Source organism: Bubalus bubalis, chromosome 3 (assembly GCF_019923935.1).
Source record: "Bubalus bubalis isolate 160015118507 breed Murrah chromosome 3, NDDB_SH_1, whole genome shotgun sequence".
Classification (NCBI taxonomy): domain Eukaryota; kingdom Metazoa; phylum Chordata; class Mammalia; order Artiodactyla; family Bovidae; genus Bubalus; species Bubalus bubalis.
In genome coordinates, this window is record NC_059159.1 from 23,720,902 (window position 1) to 23,747,194 (window position 26,293).

General features: G+C 51.8%; 2 protein-coding genes and 1 non-coding gene across 7 annotated transcripts; 2 read left to right on the plus strand and 1 right to left on the minus strand.

The window, feature by feature from the left end:
- Positions 1–1,070: 1,070 nt before the first annotated feature.
- PSMB3 (proteasome 20S subunit beta 3) lies at positions 1,071–10,631 on the minus strand. Its single transcript, XM_006074341.4, has 6 exons — positions 10,472–10,631; positions 9,957–10,141; positions 7,379–7,486; positions 3,786–3,963; positions 2,065–2,159; positions 1,071–1,165 (listed from the first exon to the last, which is right to left on the minus strand). The coding sequence occupies exons 1-6, from the start codon at positions 10,472–10,474 to the stop codon at positions 1,117–1,119; spliced, it is 618 nt and encodes a 205-aa protein (XP_006074403.1). The 5' UTR covers positions 10,475–10,631; the 3' UTR covers positions 1,071–1,116.
- A 761-nt stretch (positions 10,632–11,392) lies between these two features.
- On the plus strand, positions 11,393–11,466 carry TRNAN-GUU. Its single transcript has one exon. It is a non-coding gene; the product is annotated as a tRNA-Asn (tRNA).
- Positions 11,467–14,999: 3,533 nt separating this feature from the next.
- On the plus strand, positions 15,000–26,237 carry PCGF2 (polycomb group ring finger 2). 5 transcript variants are annotated; one of them, XM_025280237.3, is made up of 10 exons: positions 15,000–15,155; positions 21,182–21,318; positions 21,881–21,977; positions 22,283–22,338; positions 22,421–22,471; positions 22,655–22,793; positions 22,962–23,016; positions 23,103–23,201; positions 24,073–24,153; positions 24,568–26,237. In XM_025280237.3, the coding sequence occupies exons 2-10, from the start codon at positions 21,207–21,209 to the stop codon at positions 24,943–24,945; spliced, it is 1,068 nt and encodes a 355-aa protein (XP_025136022.1). In that variant the 5' UTR covers positions 15,000–15,155; positions 21,182–21,206; the 3' UTR covers positions 24,946–26,237. The 5 variants fall into 5 exon arrangements, with proteins under 5 accessions (XP_025136022.1, XP_025136024.1, XP_006074398.1 ...); XM_025280239.3 differs by having other exon boundaries at positions 15,001–15,155; positions 23,106–23,201; XM_006074336.4 differs by having other exon boundaries at positions 15,001–15,155; positions 22,685–22,793.
- Positions 26,238–26,293: the final 56 nt, after the last annotated feature.

Sequence of the window (26,293 nt, forward strand, 5' to 3'; positions counted from 1 at the left end):
GGCAACCACTTCAGTATCCTTGCTTGGAGAATCCCATGGACAGAGCTTCCAGGCGGGCTACAGTCCATAGGGTCACAGAGTCAGACATGACTGAAGCAACTTAGCATGTACATCTGCAGGGGCACAGGCCCTGGAGGGTCCACCTGTCGACCACCTTTACCCTCACCCTTGCCCTCTCAGAGGAATGGACAAACTGCCCACGCTTCCCCAGTGCATAGAGCCAGCACTTGGTGGAAGCCACACATCTGTCCCAGCTCTCCCTTGACTAGCTATGTTGACTTTTAACAAGTCACTTCTACATGCCTCCAGTTCTCCACCTAGACTTTTAGCTTATAATCTAGTGGTTCTCAAGAGTGTGGTCCAGGACCACACCTAGGAACTTATAAATCCTCAGGGTCCTCTGCAGCTTGGGACTAGAAACTGCTTTATCAAGCCCTCCTGATGATTATAATGGAAGCTAGAGTTTAGGAACTACTTGCTTATTAGGGGATCTGCAACAGGTTGCAAGCTGGAATCATTTGGGGAAGTTTTGGGAAAAACAGGTGTCAGGCCCCTGTAAAAGGCCAAATAAATCAGGGATCAAAATACCTGTGTTTTGGAAGTACCCTAGGTGACTAACAAGTAGCCAAGATTAAGAAACACTACTGTGTAAGGATATTACTTATGGATACATGGCCAAATTTCTACCTGAAACAAAGAATATTTAAGGGTTTTCCAAGAGTTGAGTATAAAGGTTTCTAGGCTTTGGAGTCAAATGGAACATGGGCTTACACCTTTGGTCTGCCACAAAGTGGCCTTGGACAAGTTATTTAACTGTCAGTAAACAAGGAAAAAAACGTATATTACCTTGAATCAATATGATGATTGAATTCTAGAACATAAAGCACCTTGTGCAGGTTCCAGCACAGCAGGTGCCCCACAAGTGATCTGTAGATACCATTCCCACTGGTGGACAGTAGAGCACGCTGCAAGTCAAGAACACCTGAGGGCTAAGCTGTACCCCAAGTAGCTATTTGTAACTGCCCAGCTGGGGACAGAGCTCTGTGGTAAAACACTCAAAGAAGCAGGAGTGAAAGAAAATCTTTTATTAAAAAAAAAAAAAGACTCTGAAAACAGTTAGTCCATGCGGGCCTTCAGTGTCCTCGTGGTGATCTTGTCCTTCTCACTGCAGGGGGAGAAAGTCACAGAACATCTAAATCCACGAGACTACAGAACAAACTACAGCAAGCAGCTGTCCTAACTCGGGTTAGCTGTTTTGCCCATGCTACACTAACATCAGCTTGTTCCCCTGGCCTGTGGTGAGGAAGGAGAAAATGGAGACATTTCTGCAGGTGAAGCCATCAAGAGCTGGGATGACTCAAGGCTGGAGTGTGAAGCACTCCAGAGCAAGGCAAGGGCTCCCCCAGCCTGGAGAACAAGGAACTGAGGAAGCAGGTATGAGGGTTTCACTTCAGTGACTATAAATTCTCAGTATCAGCCCTAATCTGTTTTTCACGGTAATTAAGCAGGTCATCCCCTAACAAAAGGGTCCAAATGGGACCCTTATTCTGGGATACTTTCCAAGGAAAGCTGTCGGGAGGGTACCTTTGACTTTAGCTAGTCAGATTCCTGGTGACAGCCCCAAACAAGAGGGAAAGGGTGGCAGGACTCGGGCTAGGGGCTTGGAAGGTGGTCACTGAACTCGGTACACCACACAGGTGTGGCTTCCATGCTGGGGGAGAGGAGAGGAGGGACCCAGGATGTATTCTGATCAATCTGCAGGAGCTCTGCACAGGTCCCTGAGATTTTGGGAACATTGTTCAGGAAGGCAAGAAATGTCTACTGTGAGCAAGAGGAGGCGACTTGGGGCCAGGGAGCCTCACTGGACAGAGGTTGGGGGAAGGGAATCCAGGTAGGCTCCCAGCTGCCACCCTTAGGAAGCACGGATATCCACTATCTGGTGCCTGCTGCAAGAACCTTTCTTATTTCACACCTGACTTGGGGGCTGGGAAGATGGGCTATTTGTGCAAGAGGGGAGAGGCACATGTCTGCAAAGCTCCCAGACTTCTCCCAACGCATACTCACATGATGTGGACAATGACTCCCATGCCTGACACCGCATCCCTGTCCACAGCATTCAGCATGGCTTGTGAGATGGTTTCAAACAGGTGTTCTGGATCCTGCCAACAGAGTAGCAGCCTTTCAATCCCCAGAACCTCAGACCTTCACTTGGTCTGGCTCCTTAATTCTCTTTTCTCTAAGCTCAAGGTGCCCAGCTCAGGCACCTCCTGTGTCTGGAGGGATAGTACCCTGGGTGCGAGAAGCCCTCTCAGCCCCTTCTCAGAAGGAAGCAGGGTTACGTAAGGTAAAGTTGAGGCCCTGAACCTCCTCCGCTAACCAGCAGTGTGACCTTGAGCAGGTCAGTGTCCCTCCACAAAGCCTCAATCCCTCTTCTGTAAAATGGGGAGAACAGTCCCCACCGCTCCTCTGTGCCTCACCAGCTGTATGATGACCTCTCCTCCCACATGGCTCCAAAGTGCAGCAGAACCTAGCCTGTCCAATCATGGAACCATTTCCTGCCAAACCTCTTCCGTCCTCTACATCCTCTATCTTGGTTGGCTTAGCTAGAAAACTCAAGTAGCCTCAGCATCTCCACCATTCTCACTTCTGTTTTAAGGGACCAAATCCTCTAGACTCTGGCTGCCCTGCTCCCCCAATGCCACTTTCTTTGCTCAGGACCTCAGCACCTCCTGCAGGTGCCAACAGCCCACCACACCAACCTGCAGGCCTCCGGCTCCTAGGGTCTCTTACTACCTTAGACACCATGTCAAAAGAAAAAAGTGCCAATTCCTTGGCATGCCATCCAAGGCATTTGCAAGTCTCATTCTAACCTCAGGCTCTGCCTTTCTCTAGCCCACATTCTGCCCACACTCCAGCAACCACAGCAAGCTCTCTCTAGTCACTCCACTCCCCAGGCCCCTCCTGAACCTCTGACCTTTGCACAGGCTGTTCCTTCTGCCAACCAGGTCCTTCCTTTCCTCCTCTTCCTAGTCAACTTCATTTTAACAGATAACTGGGTGTCTGTCTGGCTTCACTGGCTGCAAAGGGCCCTTGAGGATGGACTTCCTGGTTTCCCTGGAGCCTGGCAGAACTGGCACACCAGTTAACCCTCCCTGTCAGGCACTGCTCCCATCTTTCCAGGCCATTTCCTCACACCACCACTCGTAAGACAGGTTCTACTATTATCCCTGCTTTACAGCTGAGGAAGTGGAGGCATAGAGAAGTAAAGTGACTTACCCAAGAACATAACTAATTTAGATGGTAGGTGGATCTGGGTTCCCAACCCAGACAACCTGGCTCCACAGCCCATTCTGCTGAGCTGCCTCTAAATAATCCTACACCCTGTTAAATGTTTATTCAGTGAATGGATGTGAGAACCCCATAAACCCCAATGAGGAATTATTTGTCGCTGTAGCAAATATCTGACTGAGGTCTCCTCACAGAAGGTGCTCTCTCTGGGAGCCAAGGCTCTGGCAGATGAAGTTTCTGGACACCATTCCAAGGCTCAACAGCTGTGACTTTCTCTCCTGCCCGCACCATTCTCCCCATTGTTGTTGTTTTGCGACCCCATGGACTGTAGCCCGTCAGGCTGATCTGTCCATGGGATTTCAAAGGCAAGAATACTGGGGTGGGTTACCATTTCCTTCAGGGATTCTCCTCATTACCAGTCAGGTAAACACATTTTCCCCTGATGGTCAAGGAGTGGGCACCTCAGAACTCAGCCCCACTCCACGCCAACAACTCACCATGTTGGGCTCCCAGAGGGACTCGCACATCCCGTACATTTGTTCAGTGCAGGTACCACTGACTACAAAGTCATCGGTCACCATGGGGCAGCCAATAAGGTCTAGAGAGCAAATGAAAGGCTTAAAGGTCTTCGGGTCCAATCCGGCAATGACCGGCTCCGTGTAGTAGGGCCCAAACCTGTGGGACCAGGAGCAGAGAGAGAAAATGGCACTCAAAAGCATTTCCTTTCCTGTTTAGTCTATACAGACAAGGCCCTGGCCCAGATCCAAATCCCCCTTCCCCTCCTCTCTTGCCATCTATAAATGCTCTAAGACTTTTTCTTCTTTTCTCTGACTCTTACCTTCATATTCCCTCACCACTGACCCTCTCTTCCTCTTTCTTTCTTTGGGAATTTTTTTTTTTTTTTTTTTTTAACCTATTCTTCCCTATCCTCATCCAGGTCCTATCACCATTCAGTCTTCTATTTATACACCTATACCTTCACTCCTTTCAAAAAAAGATTTCAAGCAGTTTGTAGAAAAACACTGAAAATAAAACTGAGCCACAAAAATATAAGCCGTTTGCAATAACATGGATGGACCTAGAGATTATCATACTAAGTGAAGTAAGAAATACTATATAGTATCACTTATGTGGAACCTAAAATATGACACAAACTTCTTTGTGAAACAGAAACAGACTCATAGACACAGAAAACAAACTTACAGTTACCACAGGGGAAAGGGAGTGGGGAGGGATAAATTAAGAGTTTGGGTTAGCAGATACTATATATGAAATAGGTAAACACGGTCCTGCTCTACAGCATTACGTTCAATGTCTTGTAAATATAATGGTTATTCAATATCCTGTAAAAACAAAAAAACACGTGAAGTGAAAGTTGCTCAGTCATGTCTGACTCTTTGCAACTCCATGGACTACACAGTCCACGGAATTCTCCAGGCCAGAATACTGAAGTGGTAGCCTTGCCCTTCTCCAGGGGATTTTCCCAGCCCAGGGATCGAACCCCGGTCTCCTGCATTGCAGGCAGATTCTTTACCAGCTGAGCCACAAGGGAAGCCCAATAATACTGGAGAGGGTAGCCTATCCCTTCTCCAGCGGATCTTTCCAATCCAGGAATCAAACCGGGGTCTCCTGCATTGCAGACGGATTCTTTACCAACTGAGCTATCAGGGAGGCCCTTGTAAAAAAAACCATCATGGAAAAGAATATGTATATATATATATAAAACTAAATCACTTTGTGCTACTAGAAACCAACAAAACAGTGTAAATCAGTTCATTAAAAAAAGGTCTTCCTATGCACCACCACCAACAAACCCCCCCCCCCCAAACAATACAAGACACTCAAACTAAACACAAAGTTTTGTTCTGAGTCTCCCAGCAGGCAAAGCAAAAAAAATACTCAGTGAGGTGGATTATTGTCATTGTCCGCCATCAGGAAATAACAGCTCATCAGAAACTTGTTCTAGACCTTGAGATCTGAGAAGAATCTATCTTAAGAGATCTTCATTTATTATTTTGAGAGGAAAATACAGTTGATTTGGCAGGAGACATTGTTAGAACACCGGGCCAGCTCAAGGGAGAGCTGACCCCTTTTGTGGGCTAGTAGCCAATTTTTATAGTCTCAAAGACAAAGAAACTTCCTGCCGGAAGGGTGGCATTAGATGACTGGTTAGGGTGCTATAGTGTGGGTATTTTACCTAATAGGGAGTCAGGGAGTTGGCTGGTTTAGGTCAGGGGGTCTCAAGGCAACAGCTGTTATGGGGCTTAGTCAGTTCCAGAGATGACCTTGGTACAGGGCCCCACATCTGTGACCTTGGTATAGGGCTCCACAATCCCCACTCTTTTTATTTATGGGTCAAATCTTTGGCCCCTTAACACCCTGCTTGTGACTGACTGACTATCTAGCCCCATCTCAGGCCATGGGGACTCAGGTCACCGGGAAAAGGGGTGATGACTGCTCCAACTTCTTTAGGCTGAGCAGGGATGTCATAGTCCTGGGTCATCATAGGGATCTTTATATAGGAAATACTCAAAAAGTAATGGCCACTATCCTCAACAGAAACAGTAAGTAAACAGACATTATTCATGTCTTATATCAGTTCTCAGTAATACCCATGGGCATGATCTTAAGGTACAACTTTGTAAAAAATAATTCTAAATAAAAAAAAATAATTGTTAGGTAGAGGAAGAGGTCGAAGCAGTGCACTTTGATCTGGTATTTCTCAAACAGATTCCGAGATATCAAATTTCTCTAAGAAATTAATTTTGTATTTTCCTCTCAATAAACTGAAAATAAAGTTAAATAAGAATGTCCTGAATTATCTGGGTAACAACCTTAAAACTAAATACAACAACACAACTCAGGGCCTGTGTTTATACTTCCAGTCATGTTGATGCCAAGGTACCACCTGAAGGTTAGTGTTTATTTTTTATTGGCAGTGTTTCACAGAGGTGCCTGAATGGATTCTCTGGGATCCATGAGAAGTTTTTTACTTTAAAAAGAGTCTGTACATGGCTCAATTTTGCAAATCATTGCATTTGCCTATCCTGCTGAAAAATCAATGACTTCAGTTGGACTTGTACAGAAAGCCTGGTTACAGTAGCTAAGAATCTAGAATTTTCCAGGTCAGCTTCAATGTCTCATATTTTTATTATGAGTAAACATGAGCCATTAAATATATGGAACCTAAATGTGAGGTAATCTGTATAACTCTGTAAGATTTCCCCCCATATCTGAAACTAATACAATATTATAAATCAATTACACCTCAATTAAATTTACAAAACAAAACAAAAGAAACACCTCTCCCTGCCTACCCCCATAAAATAGTTTTTCAAAATCTTTTGTTAAGCCTTTCTCAATTTGGGATTTTTAGAAACATGGTTATTACATATGTCAGACAATTCATAGCTAAGAATATTAACATCAACCAAAAAACAGTAACTCTATTTTTCAATAGTAAAAAGGCAACAATATTGCTCCACATATGGAAATGGCAAAATTTTAGTTTTAAAGCTAAAGAGTACTTTTGTAACTTTTCTATAAAGTCAAAAATTATTTCAAAATAAAAAGTTTAAAAAAATAAATAAGAAAGAAAAAAAGAGCTCAACTCATCTTCTTACCACCCAGTTTTGCCCAGAGATGGATGGGGAAAGTATCTACAGGCTCTCCCTTCAATTTCATCACAACTTCTGGACTGAATTCTACAATTAGGGGCCCCTTCTTGTCTCACCATAAAGTTCCCAAATGTCAAAAATTAACATACCCAATTCCTAGATTCCATGTATTCCAGAGAATCTAATGATCACAACAGAATGAACTCTGGGGTAAGGGTGGCTCCTGGCTGGTAGACTCCTGGGCACATTTTGGTAGCATTAATTTTGTTGCCTGGGAGCAAGTTTATTTGCTGTTTGCATTCCCTGCCTACTTCTGAAGTAGCCCTTTTTCTTTCTTATTTGATTGTTAGGCCCAGAGAAAACATACCCCCCAAAATAAGGATACAAATGTCCTACAAATAAGACATGAGTCAGCCAGGGGGAATTTCCTTCCTAGGTATGTTCCCCAAGTACCAGGCTACACTTCTACTCACCGTTTCTCGTACAAGAGGTTGGCCACCATGCTCATGAGGGTGTAAGGTTTGATCTGCCGGCCTTCCTTCAGCTCATACAGGTTCAGCCGGAACTTGAGGCGCTGGGCACTGTGGTAGAAGGACAGAGTGTGTTAGCAAGTAATTGCTGAATGTCCCCTGTGTCCACCTCATGGAGGTCAGGAGGTGCCTAAGGAGACACACAATCCCAAACCTGCCAAGAGACTCCTCCCCATCTCCCAGTGATTTTCTTACCCGAAGTCCAGCCTCATGCCCACTTTGAGGTTTTGTCCAACACTTCTACCTGTAAACATGCCACTCTGCTAACCTTTTTCCTCATTCTTTTTTTGAGGTGAGAAAAGGGGAGTAAAGAAGCGGATTCCCAACCCCCCCACACACTTTTTTGAGGAATAGTTTATACAGCACACTCTGGACAGGAGCCTAAAAGCCTGAATGCAGACATAGTGATGGCAGCTTACAGTAGAAAGAGCAGTAAACTGAGAGAGCTGACTTGGGCTAAGTCTTCCTCTTCCCACTTAATTTTTCCATTCCTAAGATGGGGACAAAGTAAGTCATTTGGCAGTAAGATAATGTATGAGTGTTAATAAACAGCAGCAGCTGCACTAATAGACTGAAAGACACCTAAGAAAAGAGGCCACGCCTCCTCCAGTGCCCTCGCAGAGCCCAAGGCTAGGCCCTGCAGGGAGCAGACCAGTGACAAGACTGCTGGAAGCGGAGCACTGAGTCACAGGACACCAGAAGAAAGACACAAGCCTAAGCGTCATCGAGGAAAAGGAGGCCCAGCAAAATTAGCAATGACTGCCCACAAACATGCAAACTTGGTGAGAGAAGCCTCCTGAAGAAAAGAAAATAGTGTGAGGGGAACAGCTGTGATTGGAGACAGGAAGACTGATGGGGGCCTCACAGTGACAGGAACACTAAGCCATCATTCTCCGATTCCACCAGCACTGGGATAAAAGAACTGGTTGGTTCAGATCTCAGGAAGAATATCCAAGTTATATATATTATTGAGACTTTAGGAAGGTTTAAAGGAAATGAGAGAAAAAAATTACTGACAAGCTCCCATCCACATCTGTTGTTGTTGTTCAGTCGCTAAGTTGTATCCAACTCTTTGTGACCCCATGGACTGCAGCACGCCAGGCTTCCCTGTCCCTTACTATCCCCTGGAGTTTGCTCAAATTCATGTCCATAGAGTCAGTGACGCTAACTAACCATCTCATCCTCTGCTGCCCTCTTCTCCTTTTGCCTTCAATCTTTCCCAGCATCAGGGTCTTTTCTAATGAGTCAGCCCTTCGCATCAGGTGACCAAAGTATTGGAGCTTCAGCTTTAGTATCAGTCCTTCTAATGAATATTCAGGGTTGATCTCCTTTAGGATCAACTGGTTTGATCTCCTTGAAGTTCAAGGGACTCTCAAGAGTCTTCTCTAGCACCACAATTCAAAAATATCACATCAGGAATTATCAATCTTCTAAGAACTATGTCCAAGAAGTGCTGCTTCTTAGGCCACCTGTAACCCCATCTTCCCTCTTGAAACTTTGACCCTGACTCTTTTCCTCTTGTCTCTCTTCTTACCCCACTACTGAATATACAGTTCAGCTCTTGAGTTGTCACTTATTTTTTCCCTCTATACATTTTGTCTCTCTGTAATCTGTTCCCATAGATTTAACAGATCACCAAAGCCTATCCAGCCCTGAGATATAATCTCAAGACCTCAACTGCTCACAGAATGTTTCTACTTGGCTTGGCTTGTCACTTCAAAATTGGTATCAAAGTCATCACCTTTCCCCTAAAACTAGTCTTCTCAATTTCAGTAAACATGCTCAAAACAAAAATCATCTTTGAAACATTTCTGGATTGCCTACATGTCAAGTACTAAACTAGAGACTTAACAGATAAAAAAGACATGAACCCCAACCTCAATGCACAACTCTTTGGTCTCACAATATCCAAGTAGCCACTGAGGTAAGTCAGCAACAACTCTCAGAAATGCCTTCTTTTCCTTTCCCACCACACCACCCCGTTATGACCACAGCCCTCACACCTCACAGAATCCTTATTTCATCTCCCCAATTCTCCTTTCTCTCACAAAGTCACTGTCACCTAAATAGCTACTCTAGCAGTTAATATGCACCAGCTCATTATGGATTAATTATCTTTCGATATGCCTGCCTTGTCTCCCAACTAGACCACTTGTAGTTCTTTAGGGATTGAGCATGAGCTTTGGCCTCAGAAATTGGGATCCTGGGAGTCATTCATTAGCTTACAACTTGAGCAGTAAGACTCTCTGATACCTTGTTTCCTCATCTGCAAAATGGGAGAGCAACATGGTGATGTATGTCCTTAAGAGGATTAAAGTCCACGAAGATAAGGTGCTTTCCACAGTATCTGGCTCCGAGTAAATGCTAACCTAGTTAGGATCCACTCTACCGTTAACAGTGTTCGACAAAGTCTCAGATTCACTGGTGGTGTTCAGTGGAAGACTGACACCCTGGCCACTCATCCCGCTAGGCAAGGCTAGTCCAAGAAGCGTGGGTGTGGGTGGGAACTCCCGACACTTACACAGTCTGGACGTCGGTGGCAAGACCCGCCAGGCCGATGTACAGTCGGTCGCCCATGGGAAAGATCTTCTGGAAGTCCGTGGTCACCATCTGGGCCTGGATCCCGAAGCGCCTGTCAGCAGCGATGGCCACACAGTTCTTCCCCTTCATGGCCATGACGGCCCCTCCGTTATAGGACATAATAGACTGAAGCAAACAGAGCGGAGGGACTCAGCTCGAGGGGCAAAAAAGGCCATAGCACCCGGCGCAGCCCCTGATTCGCAGGATCCTCTACGCACCGTCCTCCACTCTGGAGGCTCCTGGATACACTGAACTCCAGCTCTGAGATTAGCGCTGTGAGGCTTAAAGGAGCCCCATTTCCCGCCGCTGTCCTCACCAAGGTTCGCTCCCCCTTCAAACTGAAGTGGCTTCCTTCAATCGACCACCAGGCCTCTCGACCTCCCAAACTTCCCATGACCTCCCCTCCCCATTCCTCTATCCCTACCCCAAGTCCCTTTTCTTTGCTCCCTGTCTCACCATGATTGCGGCGTGTTAGGACCTCCAATCGCCACAATTCCAGCAAACCTGCTAAGGGCCTCACTACGCAACCACCCTCGCTGCTTTCTCTCTATTGGCTGAGAGGCCGACCCTTCCGGAACATTTTGATTTTCTATTGGCTGTGCGTCTTTGTCAGTCACCAGTACAGGAGTTTGGTTGAGAAGCCAAAACCTAGGTAAGGAAAGCGCAAAGTGAAAAGTCACTGTGAGTGCGGAAGAGCTCGGCGTCGCGGTGCAAGCTGGGATAGTGGTGGACCCAGTCTCTGGAAGCCAGAGACGCCGGCCGGAACCTCCGTCCACGTGGGCTGGTGAAACCCGAAATAAAGGGCTTTGACTCTAGTAAAGGGCAACCGGGTTGGTTAAGGGCACGCTGTGCGGTTGGGGATACTACTCTTGAAGCTTGTTTCATTTATTCACTCCAGAAATCCTTACACCTGTTGTATGCCAGGCACCATGCTAGGCTCTGGACATGCACCGAACTAGAACTGTGTCCGGTATTTGGGGGGCGCCCCTAAAGTGCCTATTTACTGTTGGAGGGGGCGCTGGCAGGGCGTCGCAGATATTCTGCGGCTGCAGGGGTTGGGCTGCAAAGGGGGCATTTGGAAGCTGCAGGTCGACTTCACGAAGCCTCATTATCAGATCACCCTGAAGAAGAACGTTCCGGACTTCCCCAAGTCTAAGATCCAGAGAAAGCAGGCTACAATTTCGCCAGCCCCAGCCACCCTCGAGCCAATGCAGGGGAGGCTGCACGTCCCGCCTGCTCCCACCCCTAGATCGAGACCTTCCCTTTCTCCCTTGGGTCTGACTTCTTTCGTCCCGTAATGGAATTTGTTCTGAGTCTTCCGGTGTCGCAGGCTCACGCCCATTGACTCGGCTCACCGCCACTGCCGCAGTTATCACAGTCTCTGTGGCGCAATCGGTTAGCGCGTTCGGCTGTTAACCGAAAGGTTGGTGGTTCGAGCCCACCCAGGGACGTCTCCTTTTTCCCACCATTAAAAAGGAAAATCTAAAGGCATTATTCAGTCAACCGCTGTAAAGCCAAATTTTGTATCGAAATAGCAGAGACAAAGCTTTTTCTATAGGTAATCAGGGGGTCATTGTGATTGAAAATTCGTTGTTGTTCAGTGAATGACAGGATTTCTACCGCACTTCCCTCCGCCACCTACCTCCAACCCCGCCCCCAAATTGGATTGCCGGAAAAGCCAAAACAGGTTTTTGTCTCACCGTGCAACACGTTTCAGGTTGCATTTTTCGTTAAGAGAATGAATTTGCAGTGGAGATCGGTCAGTTTTCCACTGTCTGCCTCTATTGATGTTACAATCTCGAAATGTTACATTTGGAAAGGAAGAAAATAGCGCGAGAGACAAAGGCAGTGACAAATTGAGGGATGAAGAGAAAGGTGAGAAAGGGAGAACACAGCTGAGATATACGCAGAGAGAAAGAGGAGACATGACAAATAGGCGTAGTGGAAGGAAGCCCTGGGGAAAATGGAAAAAGGGAAAAGAGGCTCAATACGAGAAGCACGAGAAAAAGGAGTTGGACAACAACAAAACAGGTTCTTTTTCTAGAAATACAGAGATGTGGGGAAGAAGACGGGGAAATAGAAGCAGAATCTAAGGACATTGTTTTGGGGAGAGAGGAGTTAAAGAGCACAGAGGTAAAGATAGTCATAAAATGTCTAGAGGAGCTGCACTCGCCTAACATTGTCATCCTCTTCCAGATCTTACCACCACAGTATCTCTTAGTATATGTGCTGGAAATAATTACCTAGATTCCCGAGTTTCTGCCCTCCGGAAGCTTTTGGTCTATGACAGACAGTGACTCTTCTGGTGAAGAGTCTGTCAGCTAGGTGACCTCCTGATATACTACAACTAACACAATCGAGGGGAAGCTTTGGCACCTCATGTCTGCCAGAGATGCATCCCTGGGCTGGGAGTGGCAGACTCGGCTTGCTTTTAGGAGGCGCTCTCTCAAGCAGTTCCCTTCCACATTTGATCTCTCCTCAAGGTTGGGCTCAGAGGAGGCCTCTTTTGAAAGCCTTCTTCACTGCTCATCCACCCTTACAGGGGGAGGGAAGGAATGGGAGTGGTAAGTGGTAGCAGCAAACCCGAGGGATACACAGTGCCCACAGAAGCTAACGGGACAGGCTATGTAACCCTCCAGCTTGCCCCCACTGCTCTGTGAGTGCCCTGTGGGGGCATAAGCCGGGCTCATCAGCTTTACGTCCCCTGTGCTTAGTGCAATATTTGACAGCGGCACGTGACAGGTGCTTTTTGGCTGGGAAACCAGAGAACTTCAGAATTGAGAAGGGTTTGGTCAGAAGGTTCCCCCGATAAGCCAGAGAGGCCAGGGATGTGGGGACTGGAAAGTGACTGAAGTGACTACGATGAAGTTGCAGTAGTAGTGGGGGCTTCAGCATGCTTCTTGTCTTGTGGTTTGTTTGTGACTGTTGCTTAATAACTATCTGAGGAACCAGTGAACCGATTCCCAATGAGCACGGTGGCACCCTCCGGCAGCACTCCAGGATTAAAGGACCGCAGTGGGGACTCAGAGGGACATCAGCCTACTTCCCCTTAGCTGATAGCCTCCCACCCTCATCCAGGCAGCCCCTGAGTGCCCCCTGTGGATCATGGGTGAGACAGAGACCTTCGCGAAGCCCCTACAGGTTTCTCTCGCCGGGGATCTTTTAGCTTGAAAGGAGTCGCAGATCAAGAGCCCCAGCTGCTCTCCCTTCCAGCAGGGTGACTGGGGGACTGAAGAGGATTCCCGAGTCTTCCCGGGCAGAGTCCACGATGCCCGCAACACACCTGCCCTAGGGACAGTGGGCGTGTCCACGCCAAGAGCCCCCTTTCAGTGAAGGGCGGGAACTCTCGGTCTCCCAGCACGAGGAGCGAGAGGACAGCAGGTGATCGAATCCTCCCCTGACCCTACTCCCAAGGGTAGTCAGACCACCCCCCCCCCCCCCGGGCGGAAATCTCTCCAGCCCTTCCTCTTCACCCCCACCCCCGTCCCCACTCGGTGGGTGTGGGCCAAAGGCTAAAGCTGGGATCACTTGGAGGCCAGTGTCCACAGGTCTCCTGGTCACTAGCCAAAGGGTGAAAGCATTCAGTCCGGGGGCCTCAGCTTCCGATCTGCCTGGACTGCCAAAGAGGAGGGAAGGAGGAAGAGGCAGGCGGGTCCGATCCGTGCTGAAAATTTCGTTTCCTAATTTCCTAACTTGAGCCACCCACCGCCAGTGCGCTTAATGGCGCTTCTGGCCGAGTAATCGAGCTCTTTGGAGCGACTGACATAATGACCATCCCTAATAAATCCTGAATAACGAATACGCAAATCGACCGTCCTAATGAGGTGGGCCCACCGTAGTCTCCATAAAGTAATATCGATCGGCTTCCCCGGCTCCGGCCTCAGCTGCTGCTCCTAGCTCTTCCAAGCTCCCTGCTAGTTCTCTCCTCCCGGCAGGAGCCACTGGAGACCGAAGCCCGGAACGACGGTCGGAGTTGGCGGGCACCAGCGGCCTTTGCGCTCGCCAGGGCGAGCGAGGCGCACCAATAGTGCAGAGCTCAGAGCGCAATCGGCGTGCGGGCGAAAAATGCGGGAATCAGTGCCCCGCAGAGAAAAAGCGCGGGCCCACTTCCGAGCCCCGGCGCCCCGTTTTCGAATGCATTCGGGTCTCTCGCCTTCGGCCAGATTATTGTGTCCCGGGCCCGGAGCCTAAGCTGCTGCCCTCAGCTTGCCTCCCGGCCCAGGTTGCGTCCCGTTCTTCGCCCAAGCACACCTAGGCGCCAGCCTCCACCACAGCAAACGAGCCCCGGCCGCGAGACGGGCCCCCAGGCCTCTGCCTCCGTCCTCCCGGCAGTTGGCGCCCCCGAAGCGGCCGGGTTGGGTCCCAGACGCAGCGTTTTAGAGCTGGTGATCGGGCGGCCGAGGGGGTCAGGGGGTGGGAAGGAGTCGCTCGTTCTCACTCATGCAGTTATTAATTTCAAGGGAGTGTCACTTAGAGTGAATGAAAATAACCCGGACGCGTGGCCAGAGGCGTCGCGTCCCCCGCCCGAGCACAGCGCCCTTTGGTCGAGGCCGAGACGTGGAGGACTGCAGAGCGAGTCACATTTCAGTCGAGTCCTCATCTCACCAGTTTCCAGGCGCCCCAGCTAGGGGCGAGGACCGCAGGGTCTGGGGGAAAGGGGTGCGCACACATATTTTGGGGACAGAGGTTAGTTGAGGAGGGTGACAGAGAAGAGAATTCATCCTCCAGGGTCAGGGGCTGTTGAAAAGAGTGAGGTCGTAGTCTAGTTTTGGGGGGCCCGGCACCGCGTGGGGGGGGGCAGCCGCGTTAGCCTCTCCCCCACCTCCTCTTCCCTTCTCCGCAAACACCCTGAAGGAATGAGGTCACGTGGGTGAGTAGTGGGCGGGACCTACTCTTGTCTGGAGGAAAAAAGCCATTTTGTGCCCCCCCCTCCGAGTCCCGGTCCCTCCCCTCCCCCCTCCGTCCCCTCCCCTCCCCTCTCTCCCTCCCACCCCAAAGCGCTTTCACAAACTCCTTTCTTACCATAGGTTTCTCCCCTCCCGCCGCCCGAGCGAGCGACACGGCTGCGGCCCCCCTCCCCTCCCTTCCCTCCCTCCCTCCCATCCCCCCCTCCCCGAGACCCACCGGACCCCGAACCCAGGTAAGCGGACGCAGTCTCCCCTCTCCTCTCCTTCTCCGACCCTGTAACCATCTGGGGGCTGGGACGCGGGCCGGCACATCCTTCTTTACAAACCCCTGCCGGGGGAGGCTCTGAGCCCGGCCTGGTCTCGCGTCTCCGCCCCACCCCCGCCGGCCCCTCTCCGAGCTCGCCCCGTCCGCCTTTCTTTCTCCCTTTTTTCTCTCCCCTTTTCCTTTTCCTCCCTTCCAAGATGGCCGAAGTGGGTTCCCCCTTTTAACGATTTGGCGTCTCCTCGACCACCACCTCTTTGTGCTGCAGCCCCCCTAGACCCTGCTCCCTAGGTAGCGAGGGGGAGGGTCCGAGGCAACCGCGGGGCTTTGGGGCTCCGCGCTGGGGCGGATCTCTGCCCCCCTAGCCCTCCCCACGAGTTAGAGCAGCCCCTGACTCTCCCCCAGTACTCCTTTCGGTCTGGGGAGGGGTCACTCTCGGTTTCTTCCGTGGGCACTGAGGCGTCGTGGACGCGCGAGGACTTCGAAGCCGGGAGGAAGGGGACGAGCTTTTCGATCGTTGCGGGGTCGGAGGAGGGCGCTCTTCCCTGCTGGGCGCCGTCCTCTCGGGCACCTCCCCCAGTCGCTCCCTTTTCCCCCCAATCCCGGGACTGGGCGCCCCGCCCCCTCCCCGAACCACCTCAGCGGAGCCTCTTTCTCCGGAACACCCCTCCTTGGGGCCCCGCTGAAAGTTTGGCTCTAGGGAAGGTAGGAGCGGCCACCCGGTAACTGGGGCCTCTGATCGTCTGACCCAGGCTCCTGGGGAAGCCGGGGTGGAGGGGGTAGAAGGAAGATGGGGAAGATTTATCGCGATATTTCCTATCGCCCGCAGAGTCAGGAGGGGTTTGGCCGACTGGCCCCACTTGCACTGGGTAGCCCGATGCCCCCCCTCCCTAGATCCTCTTGCTTCTAGTTCTAAGGGGGTGGGACCCCTCAACTAGTAGACAGCCCTGCCCCCCTGTCTCCACGGGGAGCCCAGCGTGCCTCTCTCCCTCCCCCACTGCCCCCATCTGCCCAGAATTGCTCGGGATGGCTTGAGGTAGGGGAGGAGGCCCGGGGATGGCGAATTTTTCTGTAAATATTGTGGAGGCGTTGCCCCGCGCTTCCTCCTGGTCTTTGTCTCTCAGAGACCCCCCGCTTCTCCTGCCGCGCTGCCTTAGTCTCCAGGGCTCCCTGAGGCTGGGGTGGGGTGGGGAGGTGGTCTCCTGGTGGTCTTTGACTCCGTTCTTACGCCTCCTTCTCTGGGCCTCTTGCAGTTTGTTCCTGAAACTCTCATTTCTCTTCTTCCTCCCCCCTCTCCACTCTGTTCCAAGGTGTTAGTACTTGGAGAAGGAGCATAAAGAAAGCTCTGTTATAGCTTTCTAGTGGGGAGGTTTTCCCAGGGGTTTCTTGGTTTGGAGTTGGGGGTTGAGGTCTTAGAGCTGTCTTTGGAATAATGCAGGAAACAGGCCCGAGGTAAGACTCAGGACTTGGGATCCAGAGACAGTAGCTGGGTGGGGTTCAAGTTGAAGTCTTTTGGGAGGGGGGTGCTCTCTGCTGCTCCTGGTCTTCCCTGGAAGATCTTGGTTGATGGAGCTGTTGCCATGGGAATGGAGAGAGCCTGAACACGAAGAGGTGACATCTTTGTGCAGGTTGGATGCCCACCCCACTCCTCCCGCCTCTGGCCCCCAAAGTGGGGGTTGCGAGCCGTACTGCCTTTGTTGCTGGAAGAGTTATGTTATAATTTACCCTGGGTAGACCGGGGATACACAAAAGGTTAGTGCGTGTTTGTAGATCTGGTTTCAGGCAGGGATGTCAGACTGTGTGCTTCTTGGGGTGGGTGGGAGTGGTTTGTACATCTGGCAAGCGTGGGCCTGGCTCTGGTCTGGCTCTATGTGTGATGGGGTGTGTCTGTGTGTGTGTCTGGCCAAGTGTCTGACCGTGTGTGTTGAGAGTGGGAGAGAAAAATGGAGGGGGTGTGTCTGGCTGTGTGTGCATATGGTGTGTGTGTGTATCTGGCAGTGTGTAACTGTGTATATTTTGGATATTTGTCTTTGTTTGATCTTAGGACGCTGAGAGGTGGGAGGGGAGGGAGGGTAGAGTGAGCCCGGCTTCAGGAGACTAGAGGACTCTTTCGATGCTTCTGGCAGGAGGAGCACTCAGCGTCAGGGGTCAGGGAACACAGAGTTTGAATGTCCCAGGCATACCTCCACCCCCGGCTCTCTCTGCACACACACACAAATCCGCAGGCTTCCACAGCTGAACCCACAAGGCTGGGAGAGGGATGGACTTCTGGGATCCAGTACATTCTGGCTCCCTGAGCTTCCATAGAGCCTGCTTCCCTCCTGTATTAGGGAAGTTGGGTGAGGCCATTAGCCTCTGCCCGCTCTTCCTACTTCAGAGAGAGACTGTGTCCTCATGGTTATGTTTTGACCCTGACGGCTCACTGAATGGTCTTCTGATGGAACCTGTAGTCCTTCTGCCTGCCTGGATGGAGTCAGTCCAGGCTTATTGATTCCTTAAATGAGTGGGAAGCCTAGCATGGGTGCCAGTCTGTAAAGAGCACTGGAATAGGAGTCAGGCTGTGTCTAATCCTAGGACTGCCACGGGGTGACCGCTTGACCTGAGACAAGTCACCTCTTTCTGGGCTTCTTCATCTGTAAAGTGAAAGGACTGGACAAGATGCTTTCTAAGATCCCTTCCACTTCTGTGGTTTTAGATGTCTGGATGTGACCCCGAGTGACTCTTCCCAAGACTTGGAGATTTTCTAGTAAGGGAGTTGGGTGAATTTCATGTGGGGGGAAAGCAGAGCAAAGAATCCTATAGCTGAGAATCTGAAGGAGCAGAAGGTAATCTCTGGGTTATCAAAGATTGGCTATTTCTCAGGGGAAAAAGAAAAAAAAACCACAAACTGACAAAGAAGTCTGACTTAGAGAGGAGCTTCCAGAAAAAGCCTGGTTAGAATGGAGATACGGGGGGTTGGTTCAGTGAGTAGGAGGCTTTGAGAAAGGGTAAAGACTCATGCCAGACTTGGATGACACGGAGGAGTTGGGGTTGAGTCCTGGGTGCTGATCAAGCTCCTTTCCTGCCACTGTAGCTGAAACCTGGGGGCCAGGAGCAAGGACTGTTCCATCATCATGGGGCCAGACGGTACTGAAGGACTTGGCCCCCAGTTGAGGGTGGGAGACGGTGCTCAGGTTCACTGTGGGGATGTGGTTGGAACTGGCCCCCAAAGCGCCGCAGGGCACTTGCAAATGGCGCAGTCTCCCTTTTCTGCTTCTTGGGACTTGTCTCTTCCTTCCTCTTTTAGGCTCTGCCCTAAGGTGATGGGAGCTGGAGGTCCAGCCAGTTGTAGCTGGGGAGGAGCTAGGTGTCAGGTGTGGGGCCCTGAGGCCTCTTGGGGGGAGAAAGACAAGGCGGATGAGGGAACTGAGCTCCTGTTTACAGTTGTTCTTGGCACCTGCTGGCAGGGCCCTGCAGGTAACCATGGCAACCAGGTGAGGAGCCAATCAGTGCTTCTCCCCACCCCCAGCTCCAGTCTGAGGCCCCTGGAGATGGGAGATGGGAGAGGGGAGCAGGGAGTGTGGCAAGGGGGCTCATTTCTTAAAGTGAGAGGGAGGAACATTTCACTCAGTAAGGACCACAACTCTTGCCTTCACCCATGCATCCAGAACTGAGCTTGAGCGGTAGTCTCGGTCTGAATTCTCACAAGTGCTTGCAGAAATAAGAGGGTGAGCGTCACTGAGCTCCTGCATGTTGAGGCCACAGTTGGCCTGGCAGGACCTGGATGAATGGGAGGATGGGAACTCTTTTTGTTTTGGCTGCGCCTTGCAGCATGCGAGTAGTTCCCCCATCAGAGATGGAGCTCACGCCCCCTGTGGTAGAAGTGCAGTCTTAACCACTGGACCACCAGGGAAGTCCCTGGAAGGGAGTTCTTAAGAGCCAAGTATCTGTTTTGGAAACACAGTGAATATGTGAATGAGGCGGCTAAGGCAGTGTGAAGCGCCCACATGTGTGTGTGGGAGAGAGGGAGAGAAAAGGGCATGAGATTTTCCAGTTGCAATCTAGACCCTTGGGCTTCCCTGTGGCTCAGATGGTAAAGAATCTGCCTGCAGTGAGGAAGACTTGGGTTTAATTCCTGGGTTGGGAAGATCCCCTGGAGGAGGGCATGGCAATCCACTCTAGTATTCTTGCTTGGAGAATCCCCATGGACAGAGGAGCCTGGTGGGCTACAGTCCATGGGGTCACAAAGAGTCAGACACAACTGAGCGACTAAGTACACACAATCTGATCTGGACCCTCAGCATTAGCAGATCCCCAAAGTTTTCTTCTTGGCTGTGTACACACACACATACATACACACACACACACAGACACACACACGACAGGTAGTCACACGAAGTACTTTTGGAGGCCCAGCAGCATGTACACACCACATGGATATTATACACACTCAGCGAGTTAGCCACCTGGAGTCTGTTCCCTCCTCTGGATGGTTGTAATAATATTTGGGCATCATGCCAGGGGTTACTGTGGGAACAACCAAACTGTATAGTAGCCAGCAAGGTTTCTACATAATTATGAAGAGGGGACCCATGCAGGGAGGGCTGGCTGAGGGGGTGGAGACCCCTTTCCTTCCTCAGGCAGGTCTGGGCCGCTGCATGCATGCTGGCTCTGGGCTTGCGTGTTCCCCTCTGTCTGCCCTGCAGCTCCGTGTCTCTCCCACATGTGGTCTTTGTGTCTCTCCCTCTCTTTTGGTCTCTGGACAGCCTCTGTTGGCTGTTTGGGTCCTGGCCAAACTCATCCTGGGGTCTCTATAGTAACTGCTGATTCCCAGCTGTGAATTTCGGGTCCTAGAAAACCCAATGTGTTGGCTTTAGAAATCTTTCTGGAAAGGAGAGAAGGATGTATGTTGTAAAAGAGCTCTGGGGGTTTGGCTACCCTCCCAGGCCCCGCCCCATGGGCTTTTCCTCTGGGAAAGAGGAGGGAGGTACCGTGGCTGCTGGCTACAGGTTGGATTTCTAAACTAAGAAGTAAGCACATCAGCTAGTCCAGACCTGGGCTTTGCCTGTCCTCCCTGGACCCAGCCAGGGCCTGGCTGGGTGCTTGGTGGGCTGTGGACAGAACTTTCTGCCTGGCTTCAGCAGGCCTCCCTGACAGCCTATAGCCTGTCACTGGGCAGCTTGTGGCCAGGCCGCGGATGGGAGAAGATGGGCGGGTGGTGGTGCCCACAGGCGGAGATTCCCGAGCGTGCCTGGGAGGGGCACCATGCAGCAGGCCATCCGTCAGGGCGCGTGGTGGCCTCCCTATGGAGGCAGCAGTGACAGTTGTTTTACCCAGACCCTTTGCAGTTGCTGCAGAGTCTGGGGCTGGGCTGGAGCTGTGTGTTCCCAACCTTGGGGGCCTAAGGACCATCCTCGGTATTTCCTGCTTGAGCTCCAGGCCTAGAACCTGTGTGGTCGGCATGTGGTGTGTTTCCAAGGAGCTGCTCCGGGGCCAGGCCGGAGCCCAGGGACAGTTGGTGGGATGCCCCCTTCAGACTTAGAGTGTTCATTCCCCCCGTGTTCTCACGGAAGGAGGCTTCCTGGAGCAGTGATGGGAGGAAGGAAGGTAGGATGGAGTAGAAAGACCCAATCAAGAGGCTGTTTCCTCATAGCTCCCAGGGAGTTCACTTGTATGTATATGGATTGGGATCAGGGAGATTTTTAAAAACTCTGTTCTCTTCCATTTTCCCGCCTCCCCACATCCTCTGGAGAGTTGAGTGGTGCTTCCTGTGGTCTAACTTCAGTCTTTCTGCTGCTCCTGAGATAGAACCTGAGCTTGTTGTTCAAGGTCACAGGAATCTCCAGAGCCCTCAGTGAACACTCAGAGGGGGTCAGAAAGAACCACCCCAGTCTGGCTTTGGAGGGAGAGGAGGGGGCCATGGGCCCAGGGAGAGATGTTGCCTGTGGGGCAGGCAGAGTACAGTGTGGGAGGGGCTCTTGGATCCCGGGGTTCCTGATTCCATGTTTTATTCCCCAGGGTGACGCCCCCCCACCCCAGCACCATGCATCGGACCACACGGATCAAAATTACCGAGCTGAACCCTCACCTCATGTGTGCCCTCTGCGGGGGGTACTTCATAGATGCCACTACCATCGTGGAATGCTTACATTCCTGTGAGTTGGGGTCGAGGGCTGCTCCTGGGATAGGTGGCCTCTGCCTTGAGGAGCAAACGTGTCCATGTATCTGGTGAGGGTCCCAGGTCAAAGGGAGACTGCCTGGGAGGAGACTGCAGGGTTCAGCCCAGCAGTTCATTTGGGGGACTTTTACCTGAAATCTCCATTCCCTCCTTGAGTCTCTGTGGATGACGCTGCACCCCATGAATACAAAGTGCCCTGGTGTGCACCACGGGCTGGTGACTAGGAGTCAGGGAACTGGGAGGTATCTAGTAGCTTGGCTGTTGATTTGTTCTACAAGCGGGTTTGGAACTTGGGACTCACCTTCCGCATGGTACTCGACACTGGCTTCACACACACACACACATCTGTTCTCCCCCAAGGATGGATAAAGGGCAGTTGCCATCTGCAGAACAGGGCTGCGCTGGGTCTTTGAAAGGGCCTGAGTTGTGGGAACATGGTGGAGAGGAGGGGATACCTGAACCCGGGCAGGGAGTGTGGGGGCTGATCCTGGGTTACAAAGGGGACTCTGACTCTTCCTCCTCTCTCCACACCCCCCAAGTCTGCAAAACCTGCATCGTGCGCTACCTGGAGACCAACAAGTACTGCCCCATGTGCGATGTGCAGGTCCATAAAACCCGGCCGCTGCTGAGCATCAGGTGGGCCCAGCACTTCCTGCTGCTCCCGCCCATCCTCTGGGGCAGCTGCCCTGGTGGCAGCTGCCCTCTGTCCCCTCCCTCCTTGCTTCCTGAAGCCCGGGTGGCAGGTGGGGGAGGAGCATTGGGCATGGACCGTCCCTTGGGGATGATGTATCCAGCTGAGAAATTCTAGAGAGGTAGAGACAGGGCCTACAAGGACCCTCATGCCTGGGCCCTGGCTCTGAGAGAGAGGTGGGAAGAGGGGGCCTAGGCTGGAAAGTCAGGGTAAGATGGTTGCCGACTGGCTCCTGTGTGCTTCTTTTCAGATCTGACAAAACCCTTCAAGACATTGTCTACAAATTGGTCCCTGGGCTTTTTAAAGGTACCTGCACCCTTTGTCCCCCTGCCACCAGCTCTCACTGCCCAGCCTGTTGCTTCCTCTGAGCCTGCTCCCTCTCTTCCAGATGAGATGAAACGGCGGCGGGATTTCTATGCAGCCTACCCCCTGACAGAAGGTGAGTGTGTTCACATGTGTGTGCACACGTGGCCCTCCCCCTGGCACCAGGGCCAGAGGCATGGAAGGCCAGTGGGCACCACTGCGCTATCTCCCATCCCGGGGTTGGGGGGAGGGCTGGGCTCACTGCACTGAGCTCTGAGATCCCTGGGTTGATGGTGGGGTTCCTGTCCCTGCTCCTAAGCTAAGCCTTCCCAGCTCGCTCCTTCTGCAGTCCCCAACGGCTCCAATGAGGACCGTGGTGAGGTTCTGGAGCAGGAGAAAGGGGCTCTGAGCGATGACGAGATCGTCAGCCTCTCCATCGAGTTCTACGAAGGTGTCAGGCAAGTCTGGCCCACACATGGCCCTTTCAGGGTCCTAGGCAGGTCCCTCCCCCCTGCCGTCCCCGTTCCCTGGGAGGAAAGGGCACTTCTGGGAGGGCCTTCCAGATGTTTGTGTGCAGTTAGGTCCTGCCTGCTCCAGGTTTTCCTTCATTCCTTCTCCTTCTGCAGAGACCGGGAAGAGAAGAAGGGCCCCTTGGAGAATGGGGATGGTGACAAGGAGAAGGTGAGTGCTCGGGCCTGCCCAGAGCGGAGTATGGGCTGGGAGAGAGTGCCGGGGTGGACCCCAGCCCTTGGGTGCCTCTTCCCCAGCAGACAGGTGTGCGCTTCCTGCGATGCCCAGCAGCCATGACTGTCATGCATCTTGCCAAGTTTCTCCGCAACAAGATGGATGTGCCCAGCAAGTACAAGGTGAGTCCCTGGCCCCTTTTGAAACATGTATCTCTTTTGTGGGTGTGTCTGACAGTCTGTGCATCCTAGTCATGGTTCATGGCTGGTGTGGTGTCACCAAGGGCTTGCATGTTGTGTAACAGCCTGTGTAGAACAGTAACTGAAGACAACATTCAGGTGCGACAGTCTACTTCTGCTGAAGCCAGTGTGCAGAAGTGCATGGGACCAAGACAGTGTGTGTGCATGCCTGCACGCTTAGAACTACGGCAGAGCTGTGTATGTAAAAACTTAGGGCCATATCTAGGGCCAGCTGGCTAGTCTGAAATTTCCAAGGAGCTTTAGGATATAGCTTCTCAAATCTGAACATACGTATGGTCCCCTAGAGGTCTTGTTAAAATGTAATTCTGAGTAGACATTGTATTTCTAGAAAGCTCCCAGGTGCTTCTGGAGCTGCTGGTCCATGGACTATTGAGGCTCTAGGACAGTAGATCCCAAACTTTGCCACATGTCAGAATCACATGAGGAGTAACTTCTCAAGATTAAAACTCAATTCACATCTTAGCAGTTAAAACAATCTCAGGAGCAGGATCCAGGCATGGTGTGATTCCACCGTGTGCCTTCTCCCTGGGGCCCTTTCTGTGCCTGTTGGCTCCTCTGGAGAACATGCCAGAGATAGAAAGGGACCCAGAGCACTGTGTGGATGGCCGGGGGTGGCTTGATGATGTGGGCATCTGCTCTGGATCCCTTCCCACCTGCTGGTCAGGAGTTTTGTTGAGACAACTCTGAGAGGAAGTCAGATGCACCGGGCAACCTGAGGGATGAGGGATCACCTGCCCAGAGCCTCTTTGCCAAAAGGCTGGAGCCTTGAGCCGTCTGCCCTTTGCTCCTCCAGGTTGAGGTTCTCTATGAGGATGAGCCGCTGAAGGAATACTACACCCTCATGGACATTGCCTACATCTACCCCTGGCGGCGGGTGAGTAGGTGGGGTGGTATGAGCCTGGGCCATTACGTGGGTGACCCTGCTCTAATCAGAGACAGTTCATCCCTCGTCTCATGGGCTGGGCACGTCCAAGGTGGCCTTGCAGACCATCTCTCACTGATGACCTTCCATACTCAGGAGGAAAAAAGGATCCTTGGGCAGACCACATGTGCAAATTTGGGTGGCCGTGGAGGAGTAAACTTGGCCTTCTGCTCTCTGGCCTCCCTCTTGCCTTTTTTCTCTGTCTCTGGTCTTACACGTGCTCTCTTCCTCTCCCGCCTTGCTTGTCAGTCCCACCTGTGTGTCTCGTCCTCCCTTTCTCCCTGTTTGGGTGCTATAGGGTGAAGGTGGGTGGCTGCCCCATTAGCCTTTTTCTCCTGACACCCTCCCCTTCCCTTCTCCCTGCAGAATGGCCCTCTCCCCCTCAAGTATCGCGTCCAGCCAGCCTGCAAGCGACTCACCTTGCCCACAGCACCCACCCCCTCCGAGGGCACCAACACCAGCGGGGCATCCGAGTGTGAGTCAGTCAGTGACAAGGCTCCCAGCCCTGCCACCCTGCCGGCCACCTCCTCTTCCCTACCCAGCCCAGCCACCCCCTCCCATGGCTCTCCCAGCTCTCATGGCCCCTCGGCCCCCCACCCCACCTCCCCAACTCCCCCTGTGACAGCCGGGGGGGCCACTGCAGCTGCCAACGGGGGCACCTCAAACTGCCTGCAGACACCATCCTCCACCAGCAGGGGGCGCAAGATGACTGTCAACGGAGCTCCTGTGCCCCCCTTAACTTGAGGAAAGGGACCCTCTCCCTCTTTTTCCAGCCATGCCTCTCCACCCCTCCACTTTTTCTGGGCTCCCTTTTCCACCTCTTCTATTTTCCCCAGCTCCTCCCACCTTAGGGGTGGGGGATGGGTTTTATAAATAAATCTATATATATATGTACATAGGAAAAACCAAATATACATACTTATTTTTTATGGACCAACCAGATTAATTTAAATGCCACAGGAAACAAACTTTATGTGTGTGTGTATGTGTGGGGGGTGGGGTGTTCATTTTTAAGGGGTCTTGTGGAATTCTCTCTGCTCTTTTTGGGGGTGCCTAGAGGTGGAATTGGAGGGGCCACTTGAGGCCCAGTATCACTCCGCCCCATCCTCCTCCTGTCCCAAGACATATGGGGTGCTGAGGGGCCCCCACCAACCCCCAAAGCTTTAGGCACAACTCTAATTGGCTGTGTATGGGGCCCACTCTGTTTCTTTCCCCCTCTTGGCTGCTGTCCTACCCTTACCCTGACCAGTGCCCTCCCCCCCCCATTGTTGAATGTTCAGAGAATAGCAAAGACAGTGCCTTTTACAAATGCAGCCTATCCCCTGGTTTTGAGGAGCAAGTGGACAGTGGAGAGGGCATCTCCCTTACCTCCTCCTCGTGCAGTGGAAACTTTGTATAAAAAATAGATAGTTTTGCCTCCCCACTCCCCTCGCCCCCAACGCCATGTGTGTGGCCTTTGCATCATTTATCTCGTGGAAAAGAAGATTCAGGCCACAGGAGGCCTCAGCCCTTGAACTTCCCCTGTGGGGTTAACATCGTGAACCGCCTCACTCCTACCCCTCTGCCACCCAGAAGCCTGCACTAGCAAGGCTGCTGGGGCAGTCTCTTTGGGGGCTAGAGTGGACAGGTGGAAGCGGGGTGACCTCAGATAAGCACAGACCCCAGATGTGGCCAAAGGCAAGCAGTCCTCCAGTCCCCTCCCCACCCGCAGCTGCGGCCAAGTCAGGAAAGAGCGACAGAGACATCTAAAAGCACAAGACAGGCCAGTAAGGTCTGAGCTCTGCTCCATCCTGGAGTCAAGTGGTCCACCCCCAAGGGGTAGATCCCCTGCCCACCTGTCTTTCCTCCAGTGTACATAGATCCGATCGGGGAGGGGAAGAGGCAGCACTCCCTCACAGCTACGTGTCTGGGGCCGGGCATCCCCCGTGGGTTTGTCTGTGTTCGCACCTTGTCCTGTGTCTGAGGTGCTGTGGCTGTACCCTTCTCCCCTGGGGTGTTTGTATCTCCTGGCTTTGTAATAAATGCTGCATACTCTCTGGAGCCTGTAGTTCTTTGGGACAGAAAGGACAAGAAGGGTGGGCGGGGTCCTCTG

Bases quoted from the DNA above. Each gene is read 5' to 3' on its own strand.
- PCGF2 (XM_025280237.3), top strand. From the start codon at position 21,207: ATGCATCGGACCACACGGATCAAAATTACCGAGCTGAACCCTCACCTC. The intron at 21,978-22,282 runs GTGGGCCCAGCA...GCTTCTTTTCAG, and splicing joins CGGCCGCTGCTGAGCATCAG to ATCTGACAAAACCCTTCAAG. The intron at 22,339-22,420 runs GTACCTGCACCC...CCTCTCTTCCAG, and splicing joins GGTCCCTGGGCTTTTTAAAG to ATGAGATGAAACGGCGGCGG.
- PSMB3 (XM_006074341.4), bottom strand. The intron at 2,160-3,785 runs GTGAGTTGTTGG...CTCTGTTGGCAG, and splicing joins CCCTCTGGGAGCCCAACATG to GATCCAGAACACCTGTTTGA. The intron at 1,166-2,064 runs GTGAGTATGCGT...CTCCCCCTGCAG, and splicing joins GGAGTCATTGTCCACATCAT to TGAGAAGGACAAGATCACCA.